The sequence below is a fragment of the Centruroides sculpturatus genome, unplaced genomic scaffold, assembly GCF_000671375.1.
Source record: "Centruroides sculpturatus isolate CEXI.00-Female unplaced genomic scaffold, Cexi_2.0 scaffold543, whole genome shotgun sequence".
NCBI lineage: Eukaryota > Metazoa > Arthropoda > Arachnida > Scorpiones > Buthidae > Centruroides > Centruroides sculpturatus.
The window spans coordinates 388,220-414,418 of NW_019384952.1; the positions used below are offsets into that span (position 1 = coordinate 388,220).

The 26,199-nt window shown below is 30.8% G+C and overlaps 1 protein-coding gene across 3 annotated transcripts in view; it reads left to right on the forward strand.

The window, feature by feature from the left end:
- LOC111632295 (nuclear speckle splicing regulatory protein 1-like) overlaps positions 1-26,199 on the forward strand; it is a 69,388-nt gene that overhangs the window by 9,275 nt on the left and 33,914 nt on the right. The window contains exons 2-3 of one of the 3 annotated variants that reach the window (XM_023376694.1): positions 5,006-5,081; positions 8,693-8,746. In XM_023376694.1, the coding sequence (XP_023232462.1) occupies positions 5,006-5,081; positions 8,693-8,746 (130 nt within the window). Of the gene's footprint in view, positions 1-5,005; positions 5,082-8,692; positions 8,747-11,685; positions 12,426-23,845; positions 23,900-26,199 lie in introns of those variants that run through there. The other 2 variants (XM_023376693.1, XM_023376691.1) reach the window with 2 other exon arrangements.

A 26,199-nucleotide genomic window follows, 5' to 3' on the forward strand; every position in this document is an offset into this window, starting at 1 on the left:
ATTTGTTTCCTTAATTCTGATAAAAAATCCCATTAAAAAACAATTAAGCCTTAATCGAGCCTTATCAAAGGCTAATTAAAATCGCAATAAAATTTTTTGCGCGGGTAAAAATTTTTGAAAAAATTTGGAGACTTAAAAAACATTCCAAAAATCAAAAAAAAAAATTGGGGGCGAAAGGACCGCATTTTACGTTATGTAACATGCCCGAGTTAATTCGTGACTGGACATTAAGGGGTAAAGCTTGTTTTTGTCATGGAGCAGCGCATTGAATGGCAGGCATGTGCTTCCTGATAAATTATTTTTTCGGCAAAAAATTCATTGAACTTTGGAGACATCATTAATATAAATATAATTTTTATGACCGTTAAATAATAAATGATTTTTAGTTGGTCTGCTGCTGGTTTAAACTCAGCGGCTTGTGCAATATCTGCTATTGGTCTAGATTCGACCAATCCTGTCGTGACACGAGTTGGTGATGACATTTTGTTATACAAGTTTCTTTTAGCGTGTTTATTTGAATACGATTGCAATTATTTTGCTGTATTATATGAATCCGTTTTATAGGGGGGTCTATTGTACAAGCTAAGTCCTTTTTGAAACTAAGCCACATTATGATTGTATATGCAGTCATTTTCTTTGTAAATAGTGATTTAAAATGAAGTATGATAAAATAGTCCATAGTGATTACTTTCATTTATTGAGTTGACATACAGTAAATATAAAATACATATCTGATACTTTAAAAAATAAAAAAAAAATTAACAAGAGGAGGTTCATAAAAATTTTTATAAAGCGCACTATGTTAAATATTGTACATTTGACCCCCCCCTATATCACGGGTTCCTATAGTTTGGATTCCTATATCACAGTAAAAAAATTGTGACAGTATTCGTATAAACGTGCTAAAAAAAATTCCTATAATTTGGTAAAACGTCATCGCCGACTTGTGTCGCAACAGGATTGGTCGAATCTACACCAATAGCAGATATTGCACAAACTGTTGAGTTTAAATGAGCACTGGACTTACTAAAAACCATTTATTATTTAACGTCCATAAAAATTATATTTATATTAATGATGTCTCCAAAGTTTAGTGAATTTTTTGCAAAAAAAATAATTTATCAGGTAGCACGCAAGCGCCATTCAATGACAAGCTCCACGACGAAAACAAGCTTAAGCAATGGCGTTGTTGAACGATGCACATTCGGTAAGAAATCCTAAAATTTTTTGTTTATAGCATAGTTTATATGGATTATTCCCAAAAAATTGTGTGTTTTGGAAATGCTGAGTCAAATTAGTCTAGAATCGATTAATTTTATGGAAGAAAACCTTTCAAGCAGCCGTAGTCCATAAACTGCATACGTGCCGGGCTGTGATTGGCTCATGCATTTAAGGTCTCGTAAAGCATCAGTTTCATAAAAAACAAAACGTATCTACCGTGTTATAGGGGGGGTCGACTGTATAACATTTGGTATTAATAAATGGGTTTAATTGTAAGTGCAGGTGTCTGCCTCACTCCATTTACCCCATATTTCATAAATCCTGACATTTGTTGATCCCTAATTCAGCAACCTCAAAATATTTTTAATTTATTTAATTTAAAATGTATACAACCACTCACCATGCTGGGATATAGTTAATCACATACTCCGAATTGATTACAGTGTGCACATAAACCTAGCTTTGCTCTCATGGGACACTTCAGATGATTGGAACCGTGCAGATATTTAAATCCAATTTTACATCAACGTGCATAAATTATAAAGAGGAATTGGTTTGTCAATGGCCTGGCAAGAGTTGATTGATAACAAAATTTAGCCATTTGTTAAGTCCTGGTAGGGCAATTGATTGTGTAGGTGCGATGTAGTTTTTAATTTTTTAAATTTATATTCAAACGTTTGTTCAACTTTTTATTCCAAAAGCTTTTATGAAGATCCATTGGGTAAACGTTACAAAGCCTGATAAGAACTCAGGTGGAATTTGAAAATATTTGTTTTGTTTATTTGCACACCATAATCAGTTTGGAGTATGTGATTAAAATGTATGCTCTCTATCTCAAATTAGTACCATAGTGTCTTGCTTTTGTACATCATACTTTTCCGGTGATCTGTTAACTGCTTCCAGGGGAAAAGTTTTGAATTGAAATAACATGACTTCTGATTGTATCAGAAGTTCATATATAGTTATTCAGGGCCTCTTGCTCCAAAGGTTTCCATATATGATTACGTTTTTCATCTATCTAACTTCATTCTCAAGATTTAGAAAAAAACAGGTGGACGGACAGATGGATGACAGTGGGAATTTATAGATTTACAGTTTTTTCAAATTGCAGCCAAATAAAACATTTTTGGCACATTAACAGAAATAGTTTGTCAATAGTTTCTGATGCCTGACTTTCTTCAATCAATAAGACACAAGCTAAACTTGTAGTCAATGAGAAGACAGCAGTGTTAATTGCAACTACAGTATATATTGCATTGCAACAGATGTTTTTCAAGTGTAATTTATGCTATTGAAATGTAGTTGCTGAGCTTTGAATTGATAATTGACAGTCCATAATTTGAGATGTAGAGGTTTTGGAGAAAATTATTCAAGATGTGCATGGAAAATATACTGAATTTATGCTGAAAATTCAGGGGGAAAATAAATTTTGAGATAAAGACGTTTTTAAGATGAATATGTTTGAGATATACAGGTTCAAATGTGTTATAACTAAAGAAACAAGGAATTAACACTTAAATTAGAATTAATTCTTTCCATTGAATAACATTTCCATACTATGGAAAGTGATTTGGTGTCAATAATATTAAGACTTAATATTTCAATAATAATTACTTTTTTAATCTTTATTTACAATTAAAATAATTATACACTTACATAAACTATTGATAGATGACTCCATGAAATGCTAGAACTGTTAAGGAAACTTTTTTAATTTCAGATTTAAACATTTTTTTTGGGTCATTAATTCCATCTCCGGAATTCACAAAGAAAAAAATGGAATATGTCAAAAATGTCAATAACATATACTAAAGTTTTTTGAGCATTTGAAAATTCAAACATCTGTTTAAGCATTTTATCATGACAGAACATTTTCAAGTTTTTTATTACATCAGTAGAACATACTGTACATTAAAGATTAGACTCATAAGCATAAAGAATCATAAAGATTTCAACTTCCAAACTTTTACAGCCTTCACAGAGGAATTGATCACCAACAGGAACACTACTTGTTTGTTATAACATGGAGATCATTGTACTGTACTTATTTCCAGACAGCTACCTTTCAAAATAGCTGAGTACCCACAATCATATCAAGGGAGTTTGCCTTAAACAAAAAAGAAAGAAGGAAAAAAAAAAAAAAGATCTTGAACAATGGATTTGGATAATTAATTCTGTGAAAAATAAGAAAGATGGCTATTGTGCTTCTCATTTTCATATTTGTTACTTTTATAATGTTTTACATTCTATTTTTATTCTTTAGTTTATTTTTACTTCAATTTGTTTAGTATCTACAACCTTTTTGTTTTGAGATGTGATACTAGTTTATGTCCATCTTACCAGTTTAATTTTTGAAGTGTTTTATCATATAATATAATGCTTAAATGTATGTTCAGTACATTTTGTTTGGGGATTCTGGGGGATTTATGTTCTGAAAAAATTTAAATTTGAATAAAAACATTCTACCATCTATTTTGTTCTAACTCTTTCCATATCAAGTGTGAGACCCGAAAGGCCCCTGGGTCTAATTTAATAATTTTTATTAATGATGGTAAAATATCGACAAAATATTACTTCATTTTTGGTGAAAAAAATACTGTTTTACGTGGGAAAAGCCCAGATAACAGATGTTACTTCCTTTCACAGAAGAGAACATCCTCTGACTTTCCCTTATCGGGTTAAAAATCTCGCTCAGATGGGAAATGGTTACCCCTCCTTCATCCCCCTTTCATCCGTTCTCATGAAAGAGTTACTGGCTGATGATTGGTCGAAATTCTGGAGATATAAGGGAAATTAGTCCGAATTCGTGGAGTTCAGCGACAGATCCGAAAGCATACAAACTCCACATACGTTTCCCTCCTGATGACCAACGCCCTATATGAGTCACTTAGACTAAGTCCCAGGTCTATACACAGAAGTGATACTTTTATATTTGTGAACATAGTGACCTCCCATACGAAGAAGTAAATGAACTTACATACAGAGAAGAAGACGAACGACAACTAAACAGGTCGTATGTTTTAGAATGATTTGTGAGCTCTCTCTCTCGATCGCGCATTAGCATAGAATAAGTCTTAGTTTATAGCTTGTCGCTTAATTGTTGTTGATAATTTGTATCCGTTTTGTTTAGATTTATTAAATTTACTTTTGTTTATTATACAAAAATGTCTCCTAATTTGTTGTCCGAATCAGATCGCATACGCGTGTTAATCCGTGTATAATAAGATTGATTAACTGGTGTCAAGGAATCCTGACGTTAGATATAGTCTTCGCCGCCTATATCCAATCAACATTTTAAATAGCCCTCCTATGAAATAGATTAGGATCGGATCTCTCGATCTGAAACCTGGAGAACTAGTTTTACCAACTAGGTGCCGATTAAGTGTTACTTGAGTACTACTTACTCCGTAACCCCGGCGGATCTCACACAAGGCATTCAAGTGTTTATCTGGATGTCTTGATATGGTCATCAATTTCATGACAATATTGATATGTACACAGTGATAATTACAAAGTTTAGACATGGTCAACAAAATATTGCAAATTGAGCCAATTGATTTTGAACAGTGTTATTAATTTAATTCAGTAGTGTACAATAAGATGAAATGAATGCAACAGAATATGAAGAGGTTGAGTGATAAATTTGTATTTAAGGACTGTCTATTTTGTATGTGGGTCCATGTTATATTGAGTCATCAGTGTATGTACACTGAAAACAAATTTATGTATATGTTTAATTTATTACTGTAGGAATTAATTTTTTAAACTTTTCTATATTTTTCAGGTATGGTTTAATAATACCAAACAAAGTAAAAAAAACTATAGAGAAATCATCAGTATTTGATAATAGTGATGAAGAGGTAAGTTTATTTAATACAAATTTGAAATAATGTTTATAAATTTTCTTTGAATTTTCTCATTTTTTCCACTTATTTGCTTATTTTTATGTAATATTGTTTAATACTGAGATGATGAAATCATTGTTTCAGTAAATTTAGAATAGCACATATGTAGAAATACAATGGTAAAAAGAGGCAACCATATATGTTTCAAATGAAGATGTTCATGTTTTGAACTTTGATGTCAAAAGCTAACAGAACTTTCGGATAGACTTAATAGTTTAATTTGTCCAAATATGTACTATTAGGAATTAAATGTGTTTTTCTTTTGAAAAAAGTTATAACTTAGCATTATCCTTAAAATTCTGAAAGATGAAAAAATTATTAAAGCATCAATAAATTGTTATCGTTTGATAGTATTTTCTATATTTTAATTTCTCTTTGAACTTATAAATCATTATCATTGATATTTGAAAATGCATGATCAACACTAAAACAACTGTATTTATTTTCATTAAAAATGTCCAACAGTAATTTACATAGTAAAAAAATATATTGAAGAATACAAATGATATTTTTCTTCACAATCTGTCATTTCACAGTCACCGTTGACAACCAAAAATCATAAATCTTCACTTTATTAACCAATTTACATTTTTTTTTTTTTTTACTGAAATGTAGCCGTAAATAAAATGCCATCTAAAGGAAGATTTGTGGTTTTTTGTTTTTTTTTTTAGTTTGTCAATGATGACTGTGAAATGACAGATTGTGAAGATTCTGATTTTTTTCTAGTATTCTTGAATATATTTTTTACTATGTATGTATTTTATACAGATTTTTAAAATCTGTATAAAATGAAAAAGAAGTTCCAGTTATCTCTTTTATTAACCTCAACACTGAATGATGATTGTTTCAAAACAATTTTTATTTAATTATTTTCTTGTTTAAGATCTGTTAATTAACGTCACTATTTGTTCACTGATATGTTCTTATTCTTAGGTTAGGTTTAGAACAGGGGTTACCAAACTATGGCCTGCACTGTCAGTTCACCCAGCTTGTTGCCATACTGTGCCACAAACAAGTTAAAATATAATTATTTATATGGAAATATCATAGGTTGTAGATAAACTTACTATGTAAAAAAAAATTAAGATAAGTGTAAGTAAAAGTGCCAAATTTGGTCCAATCTGATTTTAGCATCTGACAGTAATATAATTTTTAGATAAATCAGTGAAATAAAAATTTTGGCAAAGTTTTGCGACTTTGGATATCAGAGCACTTTTTGCTTAAGTACTTGCAATGAAGTTGCTAAGGGCTTGCTGCAATGATCATGTTTGTGTACTGGTAAATAAATATGCTGATTGTCTTTATTTATTGTGTATTAGTGTGCTGTACTGAACAAAATGGTTATATAGCCTGCACTCATCATTCTATCAGTTATCTGGCCCTCTGTGAAAAAAGTTTGGTGACCCCTGGTTTAGAACATTCACAGAAAAAAAGCCATGCTTCTTTTGCAATCAATATTATCTCAATACAGTAGAGCCTCGATTATCCGACCTCCGATTAACCGACCGTCCTAGTCGGTAAATTTCAAATGTCCGCTAGTGATGTGGCGCTACAATATTTAGCTATGTCTTGGCTACTTTAATATTATTTTTACGTGTTTTAGCAGGCAACACTCGTTCGACCATGAAAGGGAGCCAGTATTTAAACGAGGCTTAATTTTCTAATTTTTAACGATACAATAGTGACGATTAGTATTTAAAAAAATTTTTGTTAGGCTTAACATCGATGAAAATTCAACGCGAAGTAGGTTGATAGCGATATACTAATATACTAATTACATGGGATATAATAATATACTACACTAATAATGGATTTTTTCATACTTATCGGTTATCCGACCAACCCCAGTCCCTAATTGAGTCGGATAATTGAGGTTCTACTGTACCAACATAACAGAACATGTTGTGTTGAGGATTTTGAAGAATTACACATCATTTTAATAATAAATGTTATTCTAAGTATAGAAGTTCTCAGTAAATTATATTCAATGATATTAAAATAACAAGTAAGAAAATCAACACCTTGCATAATTTTCCAATGCAAAGAGTTTGTATAACAAACATTTTCAGTTTTTTATAAACCTGCTTCTAATTTTATAAATTTCTTTCCTGTTTGGAAATTTTGAATTGTATAATTTCAAATCTGAAGCAGGTTTGTAAAATAAACCAAAAACATTTGTTATACAAACTCTTCACACTGGAAAATTATTCAAGGTTTTGATTTTGTTACTAGTTATCCATTCCAATTGTAATTTTGAACTTTATGAAATAAGATTATAGTAACATTATTTAATAAGTTTGAATGTAAAATTCAGTCATTTGGAATTTTGCATGGCCTGTAGTTTGGGAGTTTTTTTTAACTCTCTATTAAGAAGGTTTTTTTTCCATGCCCATTATGGATTTGACTAGGCACACAATGAGGTCTCTGGGTGATGAGAAATGAGACCCAATATATCTGAGACAGATAGTCCATGAAAAAGTGTTGGAGTTACTTGAAAAATTTAATTAAATTGTAAAATGTTTTCCACTTGAATTATATTTGAAAATTGGCATTTTTTAAGCCATTTGTTTACTTATTGAGATATTGTCCAGTAGATACATTGTGAACTCTACAGATGTTATAAAAGAATTTCTTGTTTTGTTGTGTTTATATAATTAATTTGTATAAGGAAATGTTACATTTGTTAACAATTTTCAGAACCAGAAAACAAGTGAAGAAATTAACCTGGAATAGAACATTTCAATTTAACTTAGATTGCAAAAAATATTTTAGTTATAATAACAAAATACAATAAAATAACAATTTATTTATAAAATATGAAATTACAGTGACTGACTGACTGAATTATCTTGTTATAAGGAAAATACTCAAGATTTCCAAACTCATTTTTTCTTCTATATCTGTTTTTTCTGATTACTAGGAATTTTACTTAAAATGACTGTAAAACTGGCAATGGATATTCATAAATATTACAGGATTTGTAAGACTTGAATATAATTTCAATAGTTATTTCTGAGAATTTTAAGAGAATACAAAAAAGAAGTAGAAAAGAAATAGGNTCTTCTAATAAATTTTAATAAAATTTAGTTAATAACTACGTTAAAAGTATACAAACTCTATTTTAAATTTGTAGCATTCACTAAAAGTGTTGATCAGAGTTATTAGCAATCAAATGTTGCACTACTTTATAGTAGTTTAACACAATTATGCAAATTTTTAGAAGTGAAAGGGTCGCAGAGGAAGACAGCGATATTACATTTAGAATAAATTCTGGAATTTTCAAAAATGGTTGAAGAATTAATAAAATTTAGTTAATAATTATCTTAAAAGTATACAAAATTTTATTAATTCTTCAACCATTTTTAACTAATAACCAAACTTTTAACTAATAGTGTATTATGTATTATATATTTATGTTTGAGAATAATAAGTAAATTTATATTAAATTTTATATGATTTATTTTCAATTGTTGTACTGGAATAAATAAATTTGTTTAGTTGTTGTTAATTTTAAGATTCATTTCTTGTGTTTTTAATTTTTTTCTTATGTTGTGTTTTTAAAATAGTCTTTAGATCCTGAACAAAAAGTAGACAGTTGGAAAAGTAAAGTAAAAAAGAAGGTAAGTTTTTACAATTTAAAAATTTGACAGTGCTTAAAATATTATCATAATAGTAAAATGAAAGTAAAGAAAAATTATAAAACTTGAATAACAGATTTATTCTACTGCTGTTATTTAAATAAGTTAAAATGTTTTTGAGTGCAAGAAAGACTAAGAAAATAAAAACTGTAAAAATCTGGCTTTTCAAGGTACAAGCAACAAGTTGTTTGAGTATAAAAATGGTAATTTCTTTAAAATAGTTGTGTTGCCTATCTGAATTTGATCCCATTATGAAAGAGCACGTTTGTAGAGTGCTTAAAAAAGAAGAGACTAAAGCTCACTATCTCGGAAAAAATATATAAAACGAGATAATAGATCTGCTGCATCAAAATGTAAAATCTCATATTATTGATGAAATAAAAAACTCAAAATATTTTTCCATAATTTTAGACTTTACTCCTGACATTAGTAAGGTAGAGCAAATGACTCTTGTAATCAGATATGTTTCGATCAATAACTTTGGCGCTGATTTTGAAATTAAAATTAATGAAAGCTTTTTAGGCTTCTTACCAGTTGAAAGATCCACAGGAAAACAAATGTCTGATATTATAATTGGAGAACTTAATGACTCGGGTTTAAATTTGCAGGATATCAGAGAGCAGGGATACGACAATGGGTCCAATATGAGGGGCGATAAAGCAGGAGTGCAATCTAGAATTAAACAATATAATTTGCGAGCATTCTGTGTACCGAATTAGTAGCCACTCTCTCAATCATGTTGTTAATGATGTGGTAAAAGCATCCTTGGAAGCCGCTAATTTCTTTAACGTGGTTCAAAAAATATATTTATTTTTTTTGGCATCTGCTTTTCGATGGGCAATACTTTTAAAACATGTTCAACGTTTAACTTTGAAATTATTGAGTGACACTAGATGGGAGAGTAGGATAGAGATCTTAAAGCCTTTGAGATTTTATTTGGGAGATGTATACGACGCCTCACTAAGCATTTACAAAAACCAAGAAATTAATAATTTGCACTTGATCTTTTACAAAACTGCAAAATATTTTTTAAGAATCTTCGATCAGATTCGTTCTTCGATGAAACTATTTTTGATGCAAAAGAACTTGCTACTGAAATTGATGTGGAGCCTAATTTTGGATCAACAATAACACGACACCACATTAGAAGAAAAAGGAACTTCTTATACGAAGCACGAGATGAACCCATCAAAGATCCAAAACAAAAATATAAAATAGATTTTTTTATTTTACAATCGATTAAGCACTAAATTCACTAGATGCTAGATTTGAACAACTTAGTAATTATAGCAACTATTTTCAATTATTATATAAAATATACGATTTAAATATCATGTCCAAAGAAATGCTACTAAAACACTGTAAGAATTTAGAACACATTTTAACTGTTGGTGATTTTGTTGACATAAATGGGATAGAATTAGCAGAGGAAATTTCAGCAGTATCTGTGCTTTTGGGCAAAAAAGAAAGCCTAAACAATATACTGAGCTTAATTACAAAGTTAAATTTTTCCCCAAATCTTACTATTGCTTTAAGAATATTGCTAAGGATACCAATAACTGTAGCAAGTGGCGAAAGGAGTTTCTCTAAGTTAAAATTAATTAAGAACTTTTTACATTCTGCTACTACACAAAATCGTCTTAATGGTTTGGCCATGTTGGCAATTGAGCATGAAATTGCTGATCAAGAAATTTAAAAGATGCAATAAAAAAGTTTGCAGAACTGAAAGTAAGAAAAAAGTTTTTAATGATTTAGCGGAGTTATGTTACCTTGTTTTATTTTCAAAATAATGGCATTTTGATTGTTTGTGCAATAATACATTTGTAATAGCATTTAAAGATGCATGTAAAAAATTATATGGTTAAGAGTTTGTGGCTAGGTACAGATATTTCTTAATTCATTTCTACTGTTTTGTACTGCTTGATTATCAATGTTATGTTATATGTTTTTTTCTAAATACAGTAAAACCTGTTTATGGCGACCATCCACGGTTCTTTCAAAAAGTGGTCTTTTAGGCAGGTGGTCGTCCAATACAGGTGGTGCTGTAATAGCGTATTTCCGTACGTATTTTGCGCACTTTTTAACCATTTCTACTAAGCAAAACTCGAGGCAAGCAAAAATAAGCGAATTTTTCAACGATAGAGATATATTGGTATTGTATTTTATTCTTATCTGATTTAATACCAATATTTTAAAGATTAATACAATAGTCTCGTTTTCTAGATTATAATGCTCACTCTCTTTTTTCTGACTTAATTAATTCAACTCGGTTGTTTTCGCTTGCTCCTCTGTAGCGTGTATTACGTCATCGATATACAAGATCGTCGTATCCCTACATCACTTTGGTTTTGGTATTCGTTAGTTTAATCTTATTTTAATTTTAAAAATACTGTATTTTTTTAATATTTTCGTAAGGACAATAAGAAAAATTATTAATTAATAATAAAACGATTTTATTATTTTTTCTCATTATACGATTTCATTACATCCGCGATTGTCATTGCAGAATCGAAAAAGGAAGGTTGCCTGTAAAACTGATTTTTGCATTAATGCATTTATTGTTTTTTTGAATATTTTGAATGCGAAAATTACTTGGATATTATTTTTCTAAAACTATCCTGGAAGTAAGGTAGGTTGATACAGAAACTATTTATCGCACATGTACTGTATAGGAGCTTCAAAATAAATAAATAAATAAGTAAATAAAAATAAATTTTATCAAACGATGAGATCAGCCGATTAATTGTATCCTGTACAATATTTTATACCCTCAAGTAGAGTACTGTAGGTCCACGGTAAAATCAATTTCCTTTTCCCACAGTTAAACTTCGCCGCTAATTGCTGTTGTGATAACTTTAACACGATCTTCTAACGACAGCACTTTGCATTTCTTTCGTTTTTCGACAATTTCAAACAAACTGAAATGAATTTCCTTTGTTGCTAGACTAATTCATTAACACCTGCACCTAATTTCAAGGGTGGGAGAAGTGCCCGAAGTGGGTTCGAACGAGAGTTTAGACTAATTCTTTATATTAGGAGGGTGAAAACGTTGTTGAACAATAGTTTAGACCAGATATATTTGCAGATGGTCGCCTAAGCAGTTTTCACTGTATATGCTTTTATTAAAATTTAAATAAAATGATTTCAGTTACCGCTACATTGGGCCCTGGACCGACGTACACGTTTTCGCGTTTAAAACTTCGGCCTCAACCTCGCTATTAGAACTCGATTTTGTAGTTTAGTTTTCATTAAATTTAATTGCAAAAAAATACGTTCAACTGCTGCATTTGAATGAGGAAGCAATAAAAACATGTATTTACTGCCAAAGTAAAAAATACAGAAATATAGAATAAAAATGAATGTTTTGAAAGGAAAGGTATTAGGATTTCATGAATGGTACTAGGAAAATGGTGTTGGGTGTCTTGGTACTGGGACAAGTAAAAAGGTATTAGATTAGTACAAAAGTACTAGGTAAAACAACACCTGGTACAAAAGTAGCTAACTGCTTGAGCACTTGGCTACTTTTGGGCTACTTTTTAAAAATTATTTGGCTACATGGGCAAAAACATCTGGCAACGCTGATATGAACAAAGGGGAGAAGACGAATAGAATAGAATAGAACGTTTCTACATTGTAAGACAAAGATGGAGGCAAAGAAGCGGTAAGTTTAATATCTTAATTCACTTAGCTAAGTTTAAAAAATCACTTTTTTAATAAAGATTTATGCGTCTTATACGAAATCAGTTATCTTTATACTTCAGTACGTGACAGTGAGCATTAAGCAGAATATTAATAATCAAATAAACTGGTTTTCATAGTATCAATCATCTCGGTTATTGTTATGTCGGTGTCAAAATGGCGGCGCTTCGGTTAGGTTCGTTTTGTTTCCGTTAGATTAACTGCATTTTTATAGACGTTTTTTTTTATTTTGTTGAAGAACTACTGTTAATCAATAAGTAGTGACTAGGGTTTCTTTTTTCGGGATTTCGTTTTCCCGGGATTCTCGCCGTTTATTTCCTACGAGAAAAATCCGGATAATCTCGCATTTCAATAATAATTTACCATGTCAGGTTTTCTTACTTTTATTTATTATACGAAAAGTTGCATCTTGCAGACTTACCTAAGAGAGAAATTTTGAGGTTTTTTGCTGCTTATTATTACCTATGTTTTACATGTCTCTACTTGTTAGTTCATGTAATATCTATGTATTGTGTTTGCGCATCATTGAACAGCAGAGACTTGCTGAAAGTAAATATCACTCATCGCACTTTAGTTTATTTTTTATTTCATCTTTAGAAATAAAAATAGTATTTTTTTTTTTGTAATCATTAAAACTCCCAATGAAACGCTTTATTTTACTTTCATCTTGTAATGTAGGAGAACATAAATTAATTGAGCCTCATGTGTCTGTATGGGTGAGACTGGCCCTACACTTTTAGTTATTTACTAGAAAATAAATTAAATTATTCAAATTTATGATATTCCTGTATGATCTTTTTTATTCATATAAAATTTTATTTTACTATCTCATCCCGGAATTTCCAGGGATCGGAAGCAGGAGTTTTTATTACTAAAATAAGAATCAGATTGAGTGATCAGAGTATTGACCATCTTTGCTTTTTAAAATCTTATTATAAAGGTTTACAATAATAGTTTGTATTATGTTTTATTTAAAAAGTGAAAATTACCTTTTAAGATAGATGTTTGATCTAAGTTCATTTTTTTAAATTTTTAACTCAATTCAAAGCATTTTGTTGTTGTTGATGTATGCAGTTTCCAGCAAATTTTAATAAATTTTTTTTATTTGTGGAAATTATAATTTGAAGTGAGAATGCAGGAATATAGATAGGGAAATTAAAACACATTATTTTGTTCAGTGAATTCAACTCAACAATATATAATTGCTATAGTATTGCTTTTATTTAAACATTTATTTTATTTTATGTACTTATAATTTGAAGTGAGAATGCAGGAATATAGATAGGGAAATTAAAACACATTATTTAGTTCAGTGAATTCAACTCAACAATATATAATTGCTATAGTATTGCTTTTATTTAAATATTTATTTTATTTAATGTAGATATTCATAAAACTAAAGTTAATTGTTATCACCAGAAACTTGCCAGTGCTGTCTTCCTCCTCCTAGTTTTCCAATATCTGGATTCAAAAACTAAGAACATTCTTCATTATGGCAGATAGATGTTTATCAGTTAATCTTGATCTGTAAGCCTTTTTAGCTAATTTCAGAGCATTGTGTGGCCCATGGTCACAATGAAAACTTGCATTGGGGACCACCAGTTTGACACCACTGGTCTAAAGTATACAAAAATAGTTTTAAAAATCCTTTATCTTTTAATCATAATGCCTGGATCAAAGCATGGAAATCACTTTGTTTTTCTTTCAATACGAATCATTATGACTACCATTGATGTTTTGATATTTTCCTTAACAAAAGTAATAAATTCCTTTGTCAAAATCAAAGAATTAACATTTCACTCTGCATATCCAATTTTAAAACAGAGACAAGTTCGGTCTAACAGCATAGAAAGCCATGGAATAATGCTAAGCCTAATGTACATTGCATGTGCTCTAAGACAAAAACTAATGAAGAATGTGAATGCTTTGGTGATGAACGAAAATGATGAGAGACAAACCGTTGTCATCGTTTAGTATATGTGATCATTGTCTCAGCATTATGAATGCAACCTTACTTATATGGTTGCAACGTAGATACACCCAATATAAATATTTATGAATGAAAATATAGTTCACTTCATGCCAGCGTTTAGAAATTAAATATAGGACACTTCCATGTTATGGCGTTATTGACAGCGATTTGCTAAATTTCAGATATACTCGCTAGTACTTTCAACGGTTTACAACCGTCATCTTCAGGTGAAATCGAATATTTTTTTTTTAGAGTTGACAACTCTTAATGGACTTTTCAAATTACATAATGCATGTGGTTGGAATATAGAACAAAGCAATAAAATTGAATAAATAAATATTTTAATGAAACGTGCTGTAACAAGATGAACTCCCCAAAAATATAAAGAAAGAGTAATGGTGCCGTGCATGGTAATGGAATAAAATCAGAACACAAAATTATACTTGGATTGTTTAAATAAAGTTATCCATAGCTGTTGTATTTCCAATGTCGGCGCATTGCACGGCAAAGCAGCAGATATGTAAAGGTTCTCCCATATAAATATTTGCCTACGATCATTGCAATGCTTAAGTAATTTAATGTGGTTCCAAAGTGGAAGGTAATCCTGGTCTAGAACCTTTTTCGCTAATTCTGTAGCTGGCCTATTATTTCTAATGTCCTCTTGATGTTCGAAGATGTGGGACCATATCATTCTGGTGGTAGCTCCAATATAGATAATTTCCTCCCCTGATATTGTATGCTTTAATGGAATGCCGGATATTCTAACTCCAAATATCGATATCTCTACAACCGGGTTGCAAACAAATTATATCCAAAATCTTTCCTCTGCAACAAAGAAAACCTAAAGATAATAAACCCTCCAATATCGTACTTGGGCACCATCTCACTAAAAATAACACGCATATTCAGGAAGCATGGTTTTATATTACCTATAACTTTTCAACCATTACTACGAAGAGCATTGTGCAACGATAGAGACACTCTCACATTGAATGAAAAATCAGGGGTTTATAAAATTCCATTTGTAAAATGCGTTGACATTGGAGATACCACAGTTATGGATAACTTAATTTAAACAATCCAAGTATAATTTTGTGTTCTGATTTTATTCCATTACAATGCACGGCACCATTACTCTTTCTTTATATTTTTGGGGAGTTCATCTTGTTACAGCATGTTTCTTTAAAATATTTATTTATTCAATTTTATTGCTTTGTTCTAAATTCCAATCACGTGCATTGCATAATTTGAAAAGTCCGTTAAAAGCTGTCAACTTGAAAATAAAAGTATTCGATTTCGCCAGAAGATGATGGTTGTAAACTGTTGAAAGTACTAGCGAGTATATCTGAAATTTAGCAAATTGCTGTCAATAATGCGGTAACAGGAAAGTGTCCTATATTTAACAAATATTTAAAAAAAGAAACATTTAAGAAGTAAAATAATGATAATTATCCCATTCACTCAGAACAGAAACTATATAAATAAATTATGTGTTGCAAATGTCATGCTCAGCTGATACTGGTGCCAAGTGCTATTTTGGACTAAAGTCAAGGCATAGCTACCCAAACAAGTGTTACATTAAGGTTTTGTGTTATTGGTATGTGTGTCAACATCTAAAAATTATTATTATACATAATAGCGAGGTTGAGGCCAAAGTTTCAAACGAGAAAACATGTACATTGGACGTTCAGTGCCACTTTCCTGTAAGCCTAGAAGTTTGAGAATGGCATTTGGAATGTCGAGCATGGTTCCATTGACTTTTCAAACATTATTGTCAAATTTCTAGGCTTACAGGAAAGCGGTGCTGAACGTCTGATGTACACGTTTTCGTGTTTAAAACTTTGGCCTCAACCTCGCTAATGTAACGAGTATTTGAAAATTTTTTATTTGTCAATTTAAATGGTTTTATTAATATAATGTATGTTGATTTTTTCAAATACATCATATTATATAAACAAACCTCACAAAATTTTTAAATTTGTAAAGCCAAACATTCAATGAATTAAATCAGGCTACTTTTCCACAATTATTTAATTTCAGAAAAGAAGCCCGATGTAATCCAGTGGATATTTGACTTTATATATATGTATAATCAATTTCCTTACTTAGCATTATTTAAAATGCATCAAAATATACTGATAGTGTTTTAATGTATTTTTTGGTAATTTCAGTATTTTCAATTAATAATTTCAATAGTTTAGTTTAAAAAATAGTTGAACCAAATTTTTATATATATTGGAAACCAGAAGGTTTTATATGCCATATTTACTTGTGTGTAAGACGATCTCACATATAGAATGGGACAAGGTGTGACTTTAAAGATTAAAATAAAGAAAATTAGATTTATTAATATTGATACAATTTTTATTTTATTTAATTTAATCACAAATAAAATATCAAATGCATGTAAATGCACACATTGTCCAGCAAAAATTACTGACATTTTAAACTTTAAGGAAAAATCTTGTAAAATCGATGACATAATTTGTTCATATAAAGTTGGACAATTGGGAACCTTTTTTGCCAATTCTTAACAGTCAAATCCATCAATTACACTTATCAGTTTTTCCGAATTCTGATTTTCAAATAACCATCTGTTTTCATGTGGGAATGGGTTAAAACTTATATTGGACTTCTGTGTGATATTGGAATTTCAATTTGGAATTCAATTCAAAAGCTTTGCTTTTCCTATTGCTATTCATCTTTACTCCTGACAATACACAAGAATGATTCAAACGACCCAGATAAAATACTTTTGTTTTTAAACACCAGAGGGTCAGAGGGTGAGCATCTGGTAAAAAATGCAAATACATGGTTCACAAAAATTATTGCAAAAATGCAAAGAATCCTTCGCTTGTGCATATAGGATGACCTAAGTTTTTGAAGCAGTGAAAAATGAATAAAAACCTTGTCTTGTATGCGGGTAAATACGGTGTTCAGAAGCTTATTTGTTTGCATGAATCCTAGCAACCAGTTTTAGGTTACAGAAATAAAAGACAGTGTTTTCTAATATTTTTATACTTTTTGAAATGTAAACAAAAAAACAAGCTTATAGGAATCTTTAAAAGAAGAAAAAGCTCAAAAGAGTGGGAAAATATTTTGTAATTATTAGTATTTATTTTGTTAAAATATGCATCTTGATTAGAAAAGGACTATACTGATTGTGTTTAGAACATAAAATGTGTTATAAATGAAAGCAGATATTATTATTAGTATTAATAATATAATGGAAATACAGTTGAACTTGTCTATCTCAAATCTGAAGGAAACAAGAAAAAACCTTGAGACAGGTTTTGAGATAGACATTCCTACATAGTAAACAGTAATAGATTTGATTGGAGGTACAGTATTTTATTAATATAATAATAAATAGCAAGCAAGTACAGTACATACATGTNTGCATACCGTAATCAGTTCAAAGTACATGATTAACTATATCCCAGTGTGGTGAGTGGTCGTATACATTTTAAATTAAATAAATTTAAAATATTGTGAAGTTGCTGAATTAGAAATCAACAAATGTCAGGATTTATCAAATATGGGGTGAATAGTAGTGGTTTGGAAAGATTTGATCACAAAATTAATTTTTTGAGTAAATTAGAAATAATTTTTAAAATTAAATTAAGATTGCAAATAAAAATTTGTCAAATGGAATTATTTCAGATCACAAAATTAATTTTTCGATCACAAATCTTAATTAAATTAATTTTATTTTAACAATGAGGCAAAGTCTCTGTATTAATTTAATTATTAAATGTTTTAATATCCAAGAGAATTAATACACGATAATTGTATGAAATAATATAACGCCGAAATGAAATTTTTTTATTTTTACATGAATAGATTAAATAAGTTTATTTTATTTAAGCTTTTCCAGTTTTTTCATTCAGTTTATCTAAAGCAAGATATATTTCTGCACGTAATAATTTTAAAATTAATTTTTTAGGATATAAATTTTTTATCTGAAAATAATTTATATCCTAAAAAATTAATTTTAAAATTATTACGTGCAGAAATATATCTTGCTTTAGATAAACTGAATGAAAAAACTGGAAAAGCTTAAATAAAATAAACTTATTTAATCTATTCATGTAAAAATAAAAAAATTTCATTTCGGCGTTATATTATTTCATACAATTATCGTGTATTAATTCTCTTGGATATTAAAACATTTAATAATTAAATTAATACAGAGACTTTGCCTCATTGTTAAAATAAAATTAATTTAATTAAGATTTGTGATCGAAAAATTAATTTTGTGATCTGAAATAATTCCATTTGACAAATTTTTATTTGCAATCTTAATTTAATTTTAAAAATTATTTCTAATTTACTCAAAAAATTAATTTTGTGATCAAATCTTTCCAAACCACTACTATTCACCCCATATTTGATAAATCCTGACATTTGTTGATTTCTAATTCAGCAACTTCACAATATTTTAAATTTATTTAATTTAAAATGTATACGACCACTCACCACACTGGGATATAGTTAATCATGTACTTTGAACTGATTACGGTATGCACATAAACCTTGTTTTGCCCCCACGGTACACCTCAGATGGTTGGAGGTCGTGCAGATAGTTAAATCCAATTTTACATCAACGTGCATAAATTATAAAGAGGAAATGGTTTGTCAATGGCAAGAGTTGATTGATAACACAATTTAGCCATTTGTTGAGTCCCGGTAGGGCAATTGATTGCGAAGGTGCGACGTGGTTTCTAATTTTTCGAATTTATATTTAAATGCTTGTTCAAATTTTTATTCCAAAAGCTTTTATGAACTCCATTGGGTAAACATTACAAAGCATGATGAAGAACTCAGGTGGAGTTCGAAAATGTTTGTTTTGTTTATTTGCACACCATAATCAGTGTGGAGTATGTGATTAAAATATATACTCTCCATCTCAAATTAGTACTGTAGTGTCTTGCCTTTGTACATCATACTTTTCCTGTCATGCCAGTGATCTGTTAACTGCTTTCAGGGGAAAAGTTTTGAATTGAAATAACATGACTTCTGATTTGTATCAGAAGTTCACATATAGTTATTCAGGACCTCTTGCTTCAAAGATTTCTGTATATGGTTGCATCTTTCACCTATCTAACTTCATTTTCAAGATTAAGAAAATACAGGTAGTTGGACAGACAGATGGTTGACAGTGGGAATTTACAGATCTACAATTTTTTCAAATTGCAGCCCAATAAAATATTTTTGACACATTAACAGAAATAGTTTGTCAATAGTTTCTGATGCCTGACTTTCTTCGACCAATAAGACACAAGCCAAACTTGTAGTCAATCAGAAAACAACAGTGTTAGTTGCAACTACAGTATATATTGTATTGCAAAAGATGTTTTTCAAGTGTAATTTATGCTATTGAAATGTAGTTGCTGAGCTTTGAATTGATAATTAACAGTCCATAATTTGAGATGTAGAGGTTTTAGAGGAAATTATTTGAGATAAACATGGAAATATACTGAATTTAGGCTGAAAATGCAAGGGAAAAATAAATTTTGAGATAAAAGAGAGGTTGCGGCTGACGTTTTCAATGCGAAAACGTGTACGTCAGAAGTTCAGCGCCACCTTCCTGTAAGCCTAGACGTTTGACAATGGCATTCGGAACGTCAGTGAAATTGTGCTCGACGTTCCAAATGCCATCGTCAAACTTTTAGGCTTACAGGAAGGCAGTGCTGAACATCTGAGGTACACGTTTTCGTATTGAAAACGTCGGCCACAACCTCTCTAAAGATGTTTTTAAGATGAATATGTTTGAGACATACAGGTTTAACCTAGATTAGAATTAATTCTTTTTATTGAATAACATTTCCATACTATGGAAAATGATTTGGTGTCAATAATACTAACACTGTTATTATTTCAATAGTAATTACTTTTTTTAATCTTTATTTACAATTAAAATAATTATACACTTACGTAAACTAGATGACTCTGTGAAATGCTAGAACAGTTAAGGAATCTTTTTTTAAATTCAGATTTAAGCATGTTTTTGGGTCATTAATTCCAGGGATGCACAACCTTTTCTGAAGAAGGGCCAAATTAGGATTAAGTTTACTGACTGGGGGCCGGACCTCCAAGTGATTAATGCGATGGCTGAGATTGGATGCTGGCGGCAATCTTCTTGATGTCTGGTGTAATGGCAGATGTTGAAACAACCAGCAGATTTTCCAAATTCTCGTTGGTTAACCTGTTCCGTGTTTTGCACTTGTTTAAATTCATAAGCGAAAACGCTTGTTCGCATACATAGGTACTGCCAAACATGCTTGCACAAAATCGAGCATTGTCTTTCAGTTTTGGAAATGATGTATCTGGCAGTTCTTTGTAGAATGTGAGGAGATTAGAATTTTTGAACTGTGATTTCAATTCATCACTGCACTGGATGTCTATCAACTCAAGTTGGACATCTGGAGGGGCATCTTCCACTTTCACATCAAATGGAGTTGAAAAAAGTTGCAGGTAGATCTTGTATTTCTGGAATTCACCAAACCTCTCATTGAATGATGTAAGGAGGGTGTTAACTTGGTCAGAGTAATCCATCTTCATATGTGGGTATTTCTCTTTCATGGCCTTGCAATGTGGAAAGTGTGTAAAGTTCTCTGATTGCATGTGGGACTTGAAAAGTGATAGTTTGGTCATAAATGCATTGATGTTACTTGTCAACTGAGAAACAAGTTGCATCTTTCCCTGCAATCTCAAATTAAGGTCGTTTAGATAAGCAGTAATGTCAGCAAGGAAAGCTAAATCACACTGCCATCTTTGTCCCTCCAAATTCCTTGTAGTGTTCCCCCGTTCTTTGAGGAAAGTGATAATAGGCCCCAATAGCTCCACAAATCTCTTGAGGACTGTTGCCTTGCTCAGCCAACGAACTTCAGTATACGTGGGCAGGTCAGCATAATCAGCATCTATTTCTTCAAGAAATGATGTGAAGAGTCGATGGTTGAGTCCATGACGGCGGATTAAGTTCACAGTATCATATACATCTTTCAGCAGACGTTCAAATCCCAGCTTCTTTGCACAAAGTTGCTGTTGGTGAATTATGCAATGATACTGGACTAACTCCTTTTGCCTGTCCCCAAGGTGGTTTTTCAGCAAGGTGACCATGCCATTCTCACATCCAACCATAGATGGTGCTCCATCAGTGGCAATGCTGGATAGCTTGTCAAAGTCCAGTGCTGATTTGTTGCAAACGCTCAATAAACTAGTAAATAAGTCAGCACCAGTTGTATGTCCAGAAAGTGATGCCATGCCAAGAAATTCTTCATTCACAATAAAATCTAGTGAAACACTTCTAATAAACACAATCACTTGTGCTGTTGATGATATGTCAGTGGATTCTTCCACAGCCAAAGAAAAATAAGCACAGTTTGCAACTAAAATATTAAGTTGGCCAGAAATGTCTGATGCAATTTGCGAGATTCTTTGTTGTATCGTCATGTGGTTAAGACTGATTGTTTGAAAACACTGTCTTCTCAGGACACATCTCACTTGCAATGATAAGACACTTTTTTATCATATCACCATCTGTGAAAGGTTTCCCATTCTTGGCTATTAAAGCAGATATTTCTAGGCTGGCTTCAACAGCCGCATTCTCCAATTCTCCAGATTGTTTCTTGAACACATTTTGTTGGCTGATTAGTGATCGTTGTAACGATTCAATTTTCCGTTTGCGTTCCATTTTTCGTTTGCGTTCCGTACCTTGCAGAAGGAAATCCTTGTGTTGGCTTTCATGATGTCGCTTCAGGTTGAATTCTTTTGGCACTGCTATTGTTCCATTGCACAAAAGGCAAATAATGCTGTTGTTCTGTTGCACAAAACAGTACTTGTTAGTCCACACTTCCACTTCTTGAAACTGATGATTCTCGCGATTGACCTTGCGTTTAATGCCTGGCACCATACTGTTCACTCTGCAAAACAATGTCTCATTGTGCTGAAAATTCTGAGGCCCGCAACAAATCATGTTTGAGATAAGGCAAGCTAGACTACCACGTGCTTTGTTCTGTATCCACTCTGACCAAAGAGTAAAGAGGCGGAGACAGAAGACTATTACGCACATGTGGCCAGGCAGGTCTTAATTCGTTCGACCCCTGTGTGGGCGTCTCCACCATTTCTCAGAATTTGTGAGTCAGATCGTCANCATACAGTGGGTGATAGGTTAACGAACATAATTCACTCCAAGAATTTGTTTGTTAACCGATTATTGATTTACCATAGGTTTTAATGGAAATTTAATTAATTTGTTCTGGAGACCCCAAAAATAAAAAATATATACTTTGTTACTACGTTTATTTATATGTAATAATAAAAATCCATACATACACAGTCATGCATTTTTATTAGTCATGTTTTTTTTTTGTTCGAAAGGGTTAAAGAATCTGTCTAATGTCGATTGCTTTTCTCTCTTCTTCAGGATTTTTTGTAAGTAATTAATAGCATTGCAATTGTAGAAATCCCCAAGCCTCAACCTGGTTTGGATGCCATTCTAAGATTGTTGTTCTGACATCCTCCCACTTCTTCAGAGGATCTTTAATAACAGATATCGGCATTAATCCTGTTTTTCAGAAGAAAACATATCTCGTTGAGTTTTATTGGTGTTCTTCTGTCATTAGATCCGTTTCAGGTTCCATTATGAACTCTTCAATGTTCTTCATTTTTCAGATGTGATTTTTCTTATTTCTTTAGCTGCTTGAGTCTTCTCGATTATACAGTATTTTTTAAAATAAGATTGAACTGCGGCCTACTGTAGACCTGTTCACGCCATACTGCACACTCTCTACCTCTGCTATTATACTCTCACCTTTCGAACTGAAAAACAGACACAAACTTAACTAGTGCCTACCCGACAGTTTTACGAATACATAAAAGAATTGTTTTGTCAGAAAAATAAAAGGCTGGAAATTAGAAGGGAGAGTTTCAAAGTTTGGAGGAATACTATCTGATCGGTATATATCGGCTTGAGTGTTGATGTCGACATTTCTCATACTCGGAAAAGTTTCGAATTGTTGCCCAAAGACAAGGAAAGACCAATCGGTATTCATTATTTTACATTGCTTCTTTTTGTGTTTGTTCTGTGGGGTGTTTGTTATTTAAGTAGGTGTTTGTTGTTTGAACATAAAAATCTTTTGCAAAAGTGTTCATTAACCGATCACCCACTGTATATGAAAAATCTTTTATTAAAACTGTTCAGAAACTTTTAACAAATGATATATTATGTATTATGTATTTATATTTGAAAACAATAAGTAAATTTATAGTAAATTTTATAATATTCATTTCTAATTGTTAAAATAGTTTTATAACTACTGGAATAAATAAATTTGTTTAGTTGTTATCGATTTTAAGATTCATTTCTTGTGTTATTAATTTTTTCTTATGTTGTATTTTTAAAATAGTCCTTAGATCCTGAACAAAAAGTAGACAGTTGGAAAAGTAAAGCAAAAAAGAAGGTAAGTTTTTACAATTTAAAATTTTGACAGTGCTTAAAATATTATCATAATAGTAAAATGAAAGTAAAGAAAAATCATAAAACTTGAATAACAGATTTATTCTACTCCTGTTATTTAAATAAGTTAAAATGTTTTTGAGTGCAAGAAAGACTAAGAAAATAAAAACTGTAAAAATCATTTTAATTTCCATTTCAAAAATAAATAAAACTTTTTCTTTTTTACTAAATAACATAATTTTATCAAAAAAATATCACATGAAGATAATATCATTGTTTTGATCACTTAGAATAGACACAATTCAATATTTTAATGAAATACTGTATATTAATTCAGTTTTTATATAATGGATAGGATATATATAAATATATTAGTGTTGGTTATTTAATTTTGTTTTAAAAATTTTTTAAATATTTATTGTTTTTTTTATTTTAATGTTTTTTAATTGAGATAAAGTGAAGTGCTTAATGACTTTTCTTCATTAATTTAAATTCATTTACTTGATATAATTGTTTAAATTTTTCTTGAAATTGAAAAGCCTCTAGGTTTATCANCAAAATAGAAACTTTCCGATAACATCGGAAATGAGGTTCTAACATCATTTTAAAATATTCCATATCTAAACCAGAAAGTGTTAGCTAGAAATAGACTTATTTATAGAACAATCCCCCATTTCTCACCTCAGGAAAAGTCATAAAACAGTTGGGTGCTAATGACTTGGTGAAAGGGAAAAAGTTCTACACTTAGAAACTTCGAAAGAAGGGATTTGGCCTGTATCGTCCACGGGCCGCATAAACATTGATAGGGGGCCGTATGTGGCCCGCAAGCCGCAGGTTGTGCACCCCTGTTAATTCCATCTCCAGAATTCACAAAGAAAAAAAAATGGAATATGTCAAAAAATGTCAATAACACATACTAAAGCTTTTTGAGCATTCGAAAATTCAAACAACTGTTTAAGCATTATATCATGACAACATTTCAAGCTTTTTATTACATCAGTAGAACATACCATACATTACAGATTAGACTTATAAGCATAAAGAATCATAAAGATTTCAACTTCCAAACTTCCACAGCCTTCACAGAGGAATCGATCACCAACAGAAGCACTATACTTGTTTGGGAATTTATAGATCTACAATTTTTTCAAATTTGTACTCAACTCAGGGTGTGTTTGTAACATGTAGATCATTGTCTTGAACTATGGATTTGGATAATTAATTCTGTGAAAAATAAGAAAGATGGCTGTTGTGCTTTTCATTTTTATATTTGTTACTTTTATAATGTTTTACATTCTATTTGTATTTTGTAGTTTATTTTTACTTCAATTTGTGTAGTAACTACAACCTTTTTGTTTTGAGATGCGATACTACTTTAGTCCATCTTACCAGTTTAATTTTTGAAGTGTTTTATCACATAATATAATGCTTAAATGTATGCTTAAACTTTCAAATGTTCAAAAAGCTGTACGAAGCTTCATCAATGCTAAATCTTATCATCAGAAATCCCAAACGAAAAGTATTATGTTCTGAAAAAATTTAAATCTGAATAAGAAAGTGGATTCCTTAGCTGTTCTAGTGTAAAGTTTTCTTTTAAACTAATGATCATCATGGATTAATGATAATTTGATAAGAAGAATTATCTTAAATAAATACACTGATGACTTGATATAATGTGATCCTTGGAGACCAAAAAATTTTATTATAAAAATTATAGTGACAAAAAATTTTTTGGACTCCAAAGCCACTTTATGTAGTCAAATTGTTTGGATAGGGCAGAAAGATATATGGACAACTTATGTCATATATACACTGCTGATCAGTTTACTGATTACTCAACTCAGGGTGTATTTGTTAATAGTGGTTGCTCCACACCTTCACCCTGCTGCTGTTTGAAGGCATTTGGGAATGATGTTGAAAGAAAGAAAAAGATGGCAGCATGTATACTTACAGATGATATTGTGATAGAAGAATCTATAATTTTAATATGGGTTTTTAGAGACAAAACTTAAAAGAAGGGTCTTAATTGTAAAATTTAGCCATCAAATGAATTGTCTTGCTAACAGATCATTCAAAATAGCCATGGAAAAATTAGAATGCATGTTACCGTTTGAAAATAATTTGAGATGACATTTATATCACTGTGTGTACTAACAGGCACTTTGACAACTTCTAAATTTTCATTCATAAAACCACATAATGGACACTGAAACAAAACTGTCTGAGCCATGGAAATTGCAACATTGCTTTCCACCTTAAACTACTATTTTTCTGTCAGATGGTGCACACTGGCGAGAATACAGG